The sequence below is a fragment of the Nannobrachium achirus genome (assembly GCF_963921795.1).
Source record: "Nannobrachium achirus genome assembly, chromosome: 1".
NCBI lineage: Eukaryota > Metazoa > Chordata > Actinopteri > Myctophiformes > Myctophidae > Nannobrachium > Nannobrachium achirus.
The window spans coordinates 36,895,217-36,909,519 of record NC_137810.1 but is presented as its reverse complement, the minus strand read 5'-3'; the positions used below and the strand labels follow the sequence as shown (position 1 = coordinate 36,909,519).

At 42.3% G+C, this 14,303-nt stretch overlaps 1 protein-coding gene across 1 annotated transcript in view; it reads right to left on the bottom strand.

Annotated features, from left to right (window-relative positions):
• Positions 1-14,303, bottom strand: part of adgrl2a (adhesion G protein-coupled receptor L2a) — a gene marked incomplete at both ends in the record, with an annotated part of 126,368 nt that overhangs the window by 73,480 nt on the left and 38,585 nt on the right. The window contains one exon of the mRNA XM_080728596.1: positions 9,064-9,277. Coding sequence (XP_080584722.1) covers positions 9,064-9,277 — 214 coding nt within the window. The remainder of the gene's footprint in view (positions 1-9,063; positions 9,278-14,303) is intronic.

Genomic DNA, 14,303 nt, shown 5'->3' with positions numbered 1-14,303 from the left:
CGAAAACAGGAGGGGGCCTTGCATAGCGCCCTTGGGAATTCCGTCAACTTAAGTATAGGGTTTATTTAAGTGGTTCAGTCAAAGCGGAGCTTTTTAAGCAGAATGCACTGCTGGTGGGTGTAGCATGTGCTAATTGTTTCTGTACTTGAAATGTCATTGAAAACGAAGAACCTAAAAGTATTACACTCAGAGATTACTGAGGGGTCCCTGGGGGCTCAGCTAGTCGGACCGGTGCTTCTCAAACCTCGTCATGTCAAGGAGCCCCAAATTGATACTGATGTCTCTGGTTGACATTGGCACATTTCACTCATGTCACTTTGGTTGCTGACCTCACTCAGCAACAAAATAAAAATAAAATAATTAAAAATTAAAATAAAACAATTCACAGGAGGCAAGCAGTGATCACCCCATGATGTGCACTGCAATGTAGTTTCAAATGCACTACATTGCAGATGCTTTTTTGAGAGTAAAAAACGAAAAAAGAAGAAGACATGCATGACATGCATTATCTGGGCAGATTACCCCAGGAAATGTGCCAATGTGAACCAGAGACATCGGTATGTATTTGGCCATGGAAAAAGGTTCTGCTATTTTTGAATAGCCAAAGTATTGAATATAGTTAAATGATTGTGACGCTATATTTACAAGGTTTGCTGGGGACCCCCTGGTACAAGGAATTGTGTGCTATTTTCACTATTTTTGTGCGACAGTCTGGTATGATGAAGCAGCCAAGCAGGGATTTACGGTACTTTATGAAAAAACATACACATTTGAAACTTGGAGATACAAGGTTTCTTCCCAACAGTGACGATATTGCATCTAACTGACACTAATTAACATGGCCATTAGAATGGCCACTTACAATAACTAGATCTATCAGTAATTGGTATAAACATTTATTATACATAACATTTGTATTAGTGGCTGTTGTTTGACTCACAAGATCCCCCAAATGATGTTCCCGGTTTCTCAGCTGTTGTTTATTTATTTTAGATGTTAAGCTAAAAAGCATTATTTAATACTTTGTCTATACAAAAAAAAAAAAAGATATAGAAGCTTGTAGATTTTTTCTATCTTGGAAATGTGTGCACATCTTTGAATATATACAGTATATTCTGTTGAAGCAAACATTTTTAACAAAAATCATTGCATCTGGGGGTCCCTGGAACAACATGTTTTGAGATGGGGGTCTGGTGGGTCCGCTGCCAAATACACATCTTTTTGGGGGTCCTTGAAAGTTTTGAGCACCAGAAAACTGGAGGAAAGAAAACCAGAAAACTAGAAGACATTTGTAGAATCAGCCTCAGGTCTTAATTAATGGGTTTTAACCCAGGCCTTATGAAAAGCCTTCTTTATTAGAGCAAGTTCCCAATGCCTGGTGAACTGCCGTCCACCCCGCTAAGAAGGCCTGGGCTGATTCTGGACCTTTATGAAATCTTAATGGGCTGTGCTTTAAATAAACACTAACGCACCACATGTACGGAGAGGAACTACAAGGCAGTGTGCTGTCAGGCGGCAACAGCCAGGCTCCTTGGAGAGCATCGCAAGCACTCCTGTCACTGATATAAATAGTGTAAAGCACCGAGCATTATTCAATGGCCAACATCTCGGATGGACAGGCTTTTTAGTTATTTATCTATTTATTTGTATGTTTGTTTGTTTTTTTACTTCTTTCGTTCTCATGTTTCCGTACAAACAAAGCAATTCAAAACGACAAATGAAAAAAAGGATTTTGTGAGGGTAATAAACGCAAAGAGAGACTCTTGCACACCTACAAAAGTGACAGGTGCGTTGAGGAGAGACCAAACAATGGTCCGATAAACTGACTGAATAAGAAAAAACTCCACGCACACCGCCTTCAAATGCAAATAGGGGATTTATTTGGGAATCACAACGTTTCGGTCGTATTTAGACCTTCATCAGGCAATCTTTGGTTCTGGTACATAAAAATGGCCTGATGAAGGTCTAAATACAATGGAAACGTTGTGATTCCCAAATAAATCCCCCTTTTGCATTTAAATAAGTTGTGGTGGAGTTTTTTCTTATTGAGGGTAATAAACGAAATCATACCGAACCTTAACTGAATAATGCAAGGCATTACCTACTTATATATAACTATTGTATAAGCGAGTCTTGTAGACAGCAAAGAGCTTAATTCTAGAAGATATCTCGTAAAGAATCACCTTTTTAAATACCCAACGATGAATGTCAACAATTAGTTTGATAGAAATCATTTGGAAATCAAACTGAGCGAGTCAAAGAAATCCAAGCTCCGGGCAGATAAATGCACCATCCATGATTAGACAGCCATCTGCATTGATCTCTCTTGATAATGATACGCAAAAAAAACTGTGATCCACGGGCGCAGCAGGGCCCAGCCATGTTATGTTACAGCGATCAATGATCTTGTTATTGAATACTTACAATGAAGCTCATTAGTCAAAAAAGAAATCAATAGATGCGGGCCACTTATTCATATCTCATATCTGCATGTGCCGCTTTTCATGAAAATGATTAATCAAGACGGAGTTGTCATCTTCCCCGGTCCCTCCAGGTATTCTGATAAACAGCAGTGGTCAGTTTGGGATCGATACAGTTAGGTATCAGATGGCGAGCTCATGAGCAAATGAACTCATCACAGAAATGTATTGGAATATATTTTAAGTATGTTGCAATTTAGACTTGTATGCACTATGCTGGTGTGGCCAGGGATGTCACAACAAATTCTGGGCCCTGGGTACTTGAAAAATTGAAAAATGGCAGATATACAAGCTCACAGCGCGGCACCGTGTACCGTGCTACGAGCTTGTAGATCTGCTATTTTTTTTTTTTATAATTTTTATCCCACAATTTTGTAACCCATTTTTTCACCCAGTGCTAATTGCCTATGTAATCCTGGGCTCTGCTCTCCCTCTGCCGCGCCTGGGGAGACAACGGACTGACCTCATGCTTCCTTCTATGCATGAGGAGTCCAAGTTGCTTCTTTTCACCTGACAGTGGAGATTTCCCTGGTTTTGGACGTAGCGCGTGGAAGGAACACGTTATTCCAAGTTGCTATTTTTGAAACATCTAGAAAAGTCTTTGAATATTTCAAATCCTTCTAGGTTTTTTGAAAGACCTACGTCAGTGGTGCTCAAACTTTTTCATGTGAACCACCCCCAAAATGATATGTATTTGGCCACGGACCCCCATCTCAAAATATTTAGTTCCAGGGACCCCCGCAAGCAACAAATGTTCACTTAAAAAATACATATATTCAAAGATTTGCACACATTTTCACGATTTTTCAAAAATAACAGATCTACAAACTTGCAGCGTGGCACTCGGTGCCACGCTGTGAGCTTGTATAACTGCTATTTTTCAATAGCTAAAGTATAAAATAATTCAAGGCCCCTCCACCCACTTTTCCCCCCCTTGTGACACCCCTGGGTGTGGCTAGCTTTGGTTTTAGTTGTAATCATTGTTGTGACTAGCAGTATATGGACATGTAGAGGTCAAAATGGGAGCTGAAATAGTGTCACGAATATCCAGAGATATGAAAAGGACAAAGCAAAAGAAGCTGGGAGGAAATACCAAATACCGAAAATACGGAAAACAACAAATTGCCAATATAGACAAGGGTAAGTGGTATATCTAAAAATCCCTGGGGTGAGAAAGCCCTGAAAAAATGGCATCCATTAATATTAGTATCAATGAATTCATTATTTTTAAACTACTGCCATTCAGTTTCACATCTGCCAGGGAGTTGCCCACGTAAAGGATTCATGTACCGATTATCACCCACTTGAGTCAACTAATTGCTTGCAGCTGAATACTCTAATTGAGCCACTGCATTCCTAGGGCTATTTTCATAAAATCATTGTGCTCATGAATATAATATGCCAAGCAGATATAAAAACAACTTTGAGTGCCAACAGGATCCATCAAACTCAGTGACGTCTCAAATCCAATTCTCCACACACTTCAGGACAACATCAATTTAGGGATGTTTAAAAGTGAACACAGTTTTGTGCTAATATGATTCTTCCCCCCTCCCCCACAGACTAAAATTAGTAGACCTGGGCAATTATAGAAACAAATATTGGCCACTCTTCAAATATTCTATTGATGAGGACCACGCTGTAGAGAGGAGGAGAAAAAACTATGGTTGTATATTATATCCACTGTTAGCAGTGGAGTGCCCCACATATGGAACAATTCAGTTTACTTTTAGCTCTCAGAGAGCATAAGTTTTGACTTGCGGAGCCGTGGAGGACTTCCTGGCTACAAGACCATACTCCACATTTCAAATAAGCAAAAAAAAGGAAAATAAAAAAAAGAAATCCACTGTATTTTCTGGTTTTGAAGATAATTGATTTTGGCAGCAGAGGCATTGTTTCATTACATTTGCTTCCTATTCGAGCCTGGCCCTATAAATAAACAGAAAAAAGAAGGGGGAAAAAAAACACTAATTAGTCCCGCATGCAATACCGAGCGCAAGTCAAGCTGTCCCCAACAGTGCAGATATACAGAATCGAAGCGAATCGCCTTTGTCGCCAACTGTTTGCTGCTGGTGGGCTTGTCGCTTAAATGCAAGCTGTGCTTAAACGTTTAAATGTTTAATCCCCCTAAAAGCACCAACAATCTACAATAACGTTCACTATGCTTCATTGTGTTTTTCTCTGTAATAATTCAGCGCGATCGTGAGCCATCCTGGTGGGTGTAGAAATATATGAAAAAAAGAAATCTCGTCATTCAAAAATGGAAGAATGGAACTTTTTGACAGATGGGTAACACCTACTGTAAACGAAACATGCCCACGTGTTATTACCATCAGCTGCCATTTATCCATCTGTGAAACAATTTCGTGAAACAAGTTTTGCCTGATGCGTCACTGATGAAATAGAATACATCGTTGCGATACTTGCATCCGAACGCCATTTACCCTGTCTGTATATCCATACCAGTGTTGATTTCGTCGACTAAAACTATGACGAAATATGTGTGTCGACTGCGTTTTTTTCACTGACGAAAACTAAATTAAAACTAAATAAAAACCAAAACGTTATAGAGGGACTAGTGGAGGAGAAAGTCATTTTATGTTTGGTTGCTCTCAGGTGTTGCTCACAACGCGTCGCAGTTGTGAGCTTGTAGATCTGCTATTTTCAGCATGAAACCAAGTGTAAAATCAGTCATTACGACGCCATCATTTAGTCAACTAAAATCTCATGATATTTAGTCGACTAAAATTAGACTAAAACTAAAACTTTCAGGTGACTAAATTATGACTAAGACTAAATGACATTTTATTCAAAAGACTTATGACTAAAACTAAATCAAAATTTGCTGTCAAAAACAACACTGATCCATACACAGAAAAACACAAATTGCACAAGCCAGTGCTAAAGTAGCCAATCTAAGCAAAAGTAGCCGATCTACCTCAGGAACTGACTGGGGAACAGGAGAGGTGCATAAATATTGCCGCCTCCTGACACCTGTCACATTCAACAACAATTGACGCATTCTCAACTGATGCTCGCCTGCTCTGTTCCACCTTCAATCCCACAATCCATCCGCCTATGTATATCTGCCCTGTAAATGTATTTTCATGACATTTTGATTGTTTCGGGCTGATTATGCACACAATACATTTTAATGGAACACGAAAAAAAAGGGGAAATAAAATAAAAGAAGGCAGGTTGGCTGCGATAATTTATGGCTGATTTCCACATACATAATGCATTGATTTTTAAGTTGTGCTTCACTATTGATATTCCACACATAGCATCAACAAATAAAAATGAAAATCATGGCTTACCATATAATGACATAATTCGAAAAGCACACGAAAAAAAAAAAAAAAAAACGTAAAAAAAAAAAACATAATCTGGAATTAAACTGATAGCCTTACAAAGAGGCTGCAGAGAAAGATATGAACCTGCATTATTTGGGATTTGCCGCCCTGACTCTGCCCACGCTCGGCCTGTATTTGTGCTTCAATGGACTAAAGCCTAATTTATGCTCCATCGCGCAGCGGTGTCGCAGACCTACAAGCTCACAGCGCGCCGCGGAGGCGACGCGCTGTGAGCTTGTAGGTCTGCTATTCTCGGCCGCGCGACACCGTCGCGTGACCAACTATAAACCCGGGGTTTGATTCTCTTTGCTGTGAGCATGTCGGAGGCTGCCGTGATACCCCGGGCCACAGGCAGGGACCAGGGAGGACAAGACCACAGCCTCTCTCTCCGCGACAAGACTGCGTGAGTCAGCTATCTGACTTCATCAAATGCGGCTTGACAATAACCCCCTGAATACAAGGGCTCCCTTTTATTTCATTATTTCTTATTTCCCAAGGCGGAGCGGCAGGGTTGCTGACAGTTTTCTAGCGACCAATATCTCTCTCGCTCACTCTCTCTCTCTTGCTCTCTCTCTCGCTCTCGGCGGCACTCATATGTCATTCTATCCCGTGCACTTTGGCTCAGACGGCAGCCCTACGTGGCAACTGGCCTGGTGGATGAGGTCTCATGTAGACCGTGTTGCAACTGGCGCCTTACTGTGTGTGTGCGTGTGTGTGTGCGTGTGTGTGTGTGCGTGTGTGTGTGTGTGTGTGTGTGTGTGTGTGTGTGTGTGTGTGTGTGTGTGTGTGTGTGTGTGTGTGTGTGTGTGTGTGTGTGTGTGTGTGTGTGTGTGCGCGCGCGCCTGTGTATACGAGCGTGTGCACATGCGTGTGGGGGAGCAAGTGTATGTGCGATTTGTCTGTTTACGTGTGTCTGTCTACGTACATGTGTCTGTGTGTGCATGTATAGTACACAATACATTGGACACATTGAAACTTCATAAATGTGCGGTCTACAGGATCACATTCCTTCACACAAGACTGATCACAAGTGGAGATGTAATTTTTAAAACGTTGAAGCATCTCTGTGGTCAGATGAGTCTGGGTAGAAATGGGGCATCTTTGCCTCCCTTATGCCAGATTGGAGTTTGGCCTTAATCTGACTAATGACACTAATGTATACTGTACTGATGACTGCATCAGATGAGCAATCTTGAGCAATCTTGGATTTAAAAGTCCCCCTGCAGACATTTTATATGTTGTTTAACACTCATTTATACCAGCAAAAGCAAAACAAAAACCAAAAAGAAAGAAGAAAAGACTCTTCTGGAAATTCTGGATCAACGAATATGAAAATATGAAAATATCAAAGGCCTCACGCTTCCACCCACACGGCTGGCTTTTAGGAAGAACAGAATATCTCCCCAGCACGTCCAGTGTTAGAATGTGAAAAGAGTGATCTGGTCTAATGCTGTGTTCACACTGGTAGCTACAAAGAGCCAGCGACACGAATACACAAAGCTACACTGGACGTTTGTAGCTGCTGCAAAATCTACAACAGGTACCAAGCTACAACAACATTGAGCTGGTTTCAACTTCAGATACAAAGCTACAAATACGCTGTGTAGTTTTGTATGTGCCAGTGTGAACAAGTGAGTGAGTGAGTGAGTGAGTGAGTGAGTGAGTGAGTGGGTGGGTGGGTGGGTGGGTGTGTGGGTGTGTGGGTGGGTGAGTGAGTCCGAGTGTACCAACTGATGGACTTCTAACTTTTCTTGCATTTTGCAGAGGACCCGAGGACATGACGATTACCAGTAATTGTCACTCAAATAACTGCGATTAACGATTTAATTGTGTTCTTGTCGTTGACAATTACATTTCTGTTTGGCTTTTAGGCTTTGGAGTTGCACATGGTAGATATGACACAACCTAAATATACAACGATTATTGCCATATTTGAGAACTTTATACTTAAAAAAGAACATTGACGCGTTGTGAGCTTGTAGATCTGCTATTTCCACTACTTTTTTTAAAGTGTTTGAAACTATATTAACCTTTCTCAACATGACGATTATGCAAAATAATTGCGATTACCTCAAATAATTGCGATTAGACGATTATGTAATAATTGTGACAGCCCTAGATGTGCCAAGTGAGACGTCGGACAGATCAGCGCCGCTCCAAACAATAGCGATAAATCTTCAAATCTCCATATATGGAGTACCCTGATGTCATCAATATGACGTCATAGACTGGCCTGTACTCCACGGAACTCCTTATCCATATATGGGCATAAAATGGTAAAGGGACACAGGCAGACAAATACAAGAGATCTCCAAATATGGGACAGACAGACGGGTAAAATGGAGCCCAGGATTTGAATGGCGCATTACCAAGGGAGTCATGTGCCAAATGAGAAGTCAGTCGGATTGGCGGTTATCCAGTTGGTTTGAACGTGGCTATTTGGCTTGTTGGTTTTACTGAAAGCATTACTGTACACACACACACACACACACACACACACACACACACACACATACACACACACACACACACACACTCACACACGCACACACACACACACGCACACACACACACACACACACACACACACACACACACACACACACTGGTCTACACTTGCAAATTAGTAGCTTTCTTTGACAGCGTCAGGTTATTTACTTGGTATTACTGTCCAAAATGCAATTATTAGGGCGATAGTTACACTGACTTAACCTAAGACCCAGAGACTCTGTTTATTTAAGTATCCGCAGTGGGACAAGGGTTATGGCATACTCAATAGATGCTCTAGTAATGAACCCTTTAAAAATTGGGATGATGGGTTTTTAATTATGCGCCATCAATCACAGGATCAAATTAATCAAAATATATCACATTTGCAAACAGAAAAAACACACACAGGACGCGGACATTGCGCGTCAAAACATACGACCCCATTATTTTCAGTGAACTAACCCACACCGGCTGCGTCAGACGTGCGTAGGCGCGGGTCTGCCGCCCCGCCCGCCGCGCTGATACGCCACTGTTCAATTTTTCCAGAGCTGCCGCATGGTGAAAATGTTCTCCCCATCGGGGGAAATGGATGCGCCGCACAGCACCGCGCCGCATCCAGTTGGTGTTACAACGCGGCACTTCACATGTACCAATACCGCGCCGCAACGTGGCGCCGCGCAGCTGCCCACATTCGGTGTGTGTTCCCCTTTAGTTGTGACTTTCACGGTGACAGTTCTTACCTTTGTGACATGATCTTGAAGGCATCAGGCAGGTAGCAGTTGATGTTCTCCATCTGGAAAGGGTCAGCGTCGCAGATCTTGTCATCTGTTCGGCCGTAATTGGCGCTCTCGATCATTATGACATCACTTCCTGGACATCGCAGGTCTATCGGATAGCCCTCACAGGACAGCTCTCTTCGCACGAGGCCGAATGGCAGAGCAGCCCGGCTAAACCCTAGGGGGAGAAGGAAATCAAGGGACAGAGAGAGAGAGAGAGAGAGAGAGAGAGAGCGAGCGAGTAGGAAGGAGAGAGAGAGAGACAGAATCTTCTATCAGTACAATTGGGAGATATGTGACTGACTGCGTTGAGCATGGGTGGAACAATCTGGCAGGATGTCAAATATTTGAAGATTTTGACTTTGAGCTGAAAAAGATGACAGTATAAATAGGAGACCTTTGCGTGCATCTGGCACGACAACAGCTCAACCAAAATGTGCAGAGCCGATATGCGTTTCAATGAACTGAATGTAGAGCTGTCCTGGCTTTTTGGGGGATAGATCAATACATCGCAGAGACATTTTATATCTCAGCGGGACTGGTGGGCCGGTGGTGTTAGTGCTGTATGATATGTCACCGACGCGCCTGTAAACTGGTTCTGAACGACGATCGATCATTGACCTGAAGAGTCTGGGGCATCTCACAGCCTGCATTATAATGACGGTACTGTCTGAGCACCCTGAGCCAGGCCTAATGACATATTAATATACAATGTATTGCAATGCTAAAATAGCCTTGGATTTTCTAACACACTGACACACATCAATTAAGGTCCACTCATTTCTGGCCTTCTAACAAGAGTAGTTTCTTTCTCGTCTTGCCTTCCATTGTAAATATGGGTACAGCACACACACACACACACACACACACACACACACACACACACACACACACACACACACACACACACACACACACACACACACACACACACACACACACACACACACACACACACACACACACACACTGCCCTTACAAAAACCCATCAATGCCACTGTGTGGTTTATCCGCACTACCAATTTTTCTATATAAAAAAAAGAAAGAAGGCACTACAGTACATCTGTACAACACTACATACAGTACGTCTGTACAACATGAGTGTAATCTAATCCATTTTACAGCACTGACAATTGAAGGGGGCTATTGAGAAGCTTGGGGAGGCTGGAAGAGGGAAAATACAGGAGGGGAGGGTTAAAGAAAAAAAAAATCAATATTGTGGCTTTGTGTTCCATAAATGTGAACACTGCCAACTAGCAGCTCTTAGGGTCAACGTGAACTGTTTTGCTCCATTTTCTCCAATTCCAATGAGGGACTTTTTTTTTTTTTTTTTTTTTTTCAGGACAGCTTTCCCAGAGCTTACATGTCAGAGCTTAGAATAGAGTGGAGTTGAGCCAAAAAATATGCACCTTAATCATAACCAGAGCTGCCCCTCTGTGGAATTTGAATACACCAGAGGCGATGCTCACTTATGACTTCTGTATCTCCACATCCACTGGTGACAAAACAGGGGCAGCTTGAAATGCTGGGCCTCATCGCTACATATCACAGTGCATATCTAGTAATATTGAATAAACAATGAGGCCTATAAACTATAGGATATTTGAGAGCCCCTTAGAAAACTTGCATACTTTTTTTTACCACTTATTATATACTTCGTTGACTGGAGTCCGCGAGGGGTCTATACTAGTTTCCGCTCCTTTTTTCCTTCTACACCAAGAACTACAGTATATTTTCGTCCATGTCTTACCCCTTATCCCTAAACTTCTTTGCCTTTTCTTACTATTTTGAAAAACATTTTATAATACTTCAAATAGCCGATTTACAGTACATTGACATGTTGTGAGCTTGTAGATCAGCCATTTGAACTATTTAAAAATGTTTTTAAAAATAGTGGAAAAAAAAAGAAAGAAAATCACACCAGTGTGAACCGAGCAGTGGTGTGTAATTTCAAGGCTGTGTGTGTGTGTGTGTGTGTGTGTGTGCGTGTGTACGTGCGTGCGTGCGTGCGTGTGTGTGCATGTACATTTCAAGGCTGCTCAACAGCACCTCTCTGGTCCCTCAACGGTACTGCAGGCTACATACAGACACACACAGACGGATACACACACGGCCACGCTATGGAGACGGTGTGACCACCGCTCAAAAATGAAACCATTGGTTCCAAGTGGAGCGGTGAATTTGAGCAGCTATACCCTGTGTGTGTGTGTGTGTGTGTGTGTGTGTGTGTGTGTGTGTGTGTGTGTGTGTGTGTGTGTGTGTGTGTGTGTGTGTATGTCTACTAGGCTGTGCAACAGTGGCCTGTTTTTGTTCCCATTTTTGATAGGCTGCGCAACAGCGCCCCTCTGGTCACCCAGCGGTATTGTAGCTATTTATGCTGAACATGACAGAGAGACAGGGTCGAATACACACTATTTGCCAAAAAGGCAAAAAAGTTTAGTGATAAGCGGTAAAGCATGGACAAAAATAGGGCCCCAAATCTCTTCGCCAAGAATAGCCGATGTACAAGCTCACAATGTGTTCATGTTGTTGCAACGCGTTGTGTGCTCGTAGATCGGCTATTTTCATTGAACCCCAGAATAGGTATGATAGGGTTCATGTGATTTGTCACGGTTCAAGAGAACGTTGTTACCTTGCTGGAGGTTTAAGTAATAGTAATAGTGTTATTGGTTGTCTTGGTTGAAGGGGAGGTCGACAGTGTTTACTGAGACTCTCGTTCTCCCTAATGAGGCACAGTTCACAGACTGCTGGCCTGAAAAAACTAAACAGCCTAATTTGTTTGTGAGATTGGCACCTGAAAAAAACTGCAGAACCAATCCTTTACGTGAATTTTTTAAAATAATTACCCAGGCTCTTTTCTTGTCACGCGTGACATTCTTTATGTGATGTCTGTTTTGTTACAACCATCGACTGGCGCTCTGCTGAATCGGCCTAGCCAGGGCTAAAGTCATTTTACCTTATCGAATACTTCATCAATGAACACCAGCCAATACAATTACCAATGTCTGATTAAATACCGTGTTACACTTGGAAGGGAATTAGCATTCTGCATTGTGCCCCTTGCCGGGAAATGCTACGGTGGTATTTTGCAAAGGAAGATAAATGTCACTTTGTGTTGCCTTTTCCTCGGATAGTGCACCAATTAGATGCTACCGCTTATTTGCTCAGCATTAACCAAGACAGACTTGAAGGTAAACAAACAACTGCTGTATCTCTGCAGCACAAGGTAACCGTCCTGGCCTATCGTAGACGTCTTTGAGGCTTTATTTGTTCAGGAGCGCAGAATCACAGGGGAGGGATCTTTTTAACTTATTTCATTTTCTCTACAAGCTCTTCTTGACAACAAACTTTCTCATGTGACCGCCAGGCATAAAAAAAAGCACAAGCTTTCATGTATGATAGGATTCAGCAATACTTCAAAGTTTTTTTCTCTCTCTCTTTTCTTTTCCAGCCGCCTTCTCTCTCGTCTCGCGTCAGAAGAAAAGAAAATCTGAGAAAAAAATAAAAATAAATCAGGACGCTTAAGGTGATGCACAATTTATTGGAGGTGTGAGAAAGAGAAGGGAGGGAAAAAAACACAAGCAGAGAAAAAAATGAAAACACTACATGTGAGAAACAGGACCCATGACAAGCAATCTCGCGTTCATGTCAACGCATTGCAGCATAGCTCCATCAAAAGTCACCCACCACTCCATGTAATAAGTAAGCCAACCTATGTAATACATCAATCACTGCCATATTACAATCTTTATACTTGTACAGCAGCTTGATGCGAGTCCCGTTATAATGGAGACATTTGTCTATTGCTTTTCTGTCACAGGCCATTTCACAGAGAGAGAGAAAAAAAAAAGTTGTCTCTTAAATTGGAGCCAAGTACTGAACACAGTGTATCTGAGACATCTTAAAAGCTTTTTTCTTTTAACACGTTTTTTCTCACCAACATAAAAAACACTACTCTCAGTCTGCACAATCACAAGTGATGCACAAACGATTTGAATTTTTTCCATCGTAAACAATAGGCAGATATTTTTTGAAGCTAAGCACATTGTCAAGGTAAAGACAAGAAAAACACATTCATTCCATACCAGTGCACACCACAAAAACACCAGTGTTCATACAGTACAGCCTATAAGGGCCAAATGAGTCTGAGCAAACCGGGCCAATACCGTTAGAGATTGTGTATCACCCTACTATCCTATACCTACTAAATAACCGCATATCATACTTAACCTTTATACAGCTGAGCTGGCATGACAGGTCAAATATGAATTCAAAAAGACACATTCAGAATAACATAACACGTTTTTATTTTTTTACCAAAACGGGGTGGACTGATTGCTTTAACAGTCTCCCCCCCTTTCAGCAGCATACTGTAGCTCTAGGACTGCATTCTAGTGAGCCTCACTACACTACAGAGGTCACATAGATTTCATATGGGCCAGTTCTGCGGCAGCCATGTATGGCTGAGTGCGATCCATTAGCCAGCGTTGGCCCACTTTGCGGCTGGAAGTGATCTGGTTCTTTGGCCGTGCACAAGGTCTCCCAAGTTTGATCTCCGAAATCTGCGGCCAAACCCACCCATGCGCCGTGTCCCGAGAACGCTGTTAAAACACTTAAATCACTCCGCAGCGGCTTTCAAAAGAACCCCGACTTCTGGTTTCATGCTTTAGAACGGATTCGGTCAGTCCGCTTAAGTAGAGAAACAGAGGCTGAAGAAACAAGGGCGGCAGGGGGGGGAAAATGTATATGCACTCGGCAACAAGATAAGAAAAACTCAAGCAACTTTTTCCATTGTGCTGATGACAGGCGCCATAATGATAGTGCATTTTCTTGTTCAGCTTTCTGGAAATCAAACACAAAAGTGCTGTCCGCACAAATCTATTCACCAGCTGGGCATGTGCTGCACATCATCATGGAGTCGGAGAATGTTCGTAAACAATGTCCAAAAGCCTCTCTGAATTGATCAGGCCGCAGGCTGAACTACTTTCTCGCCCCCGATGCAGACTGGGTGGGGTGGGGGGTGCAGTGACTGGCAGATCAATACAAGGGGAGGGAGGGGTAAGCAGACAGTCCAGCAAAGTGAATGTGATTCACTGTTGCCATCTCCACAGTTGACCACTTAAACCGTATACTCTCGTTGATCAGCGTCCCCCAGGGCACTATACTATGTCTGGTACTTTTTTTCCTTAATACCAAATCTCTTC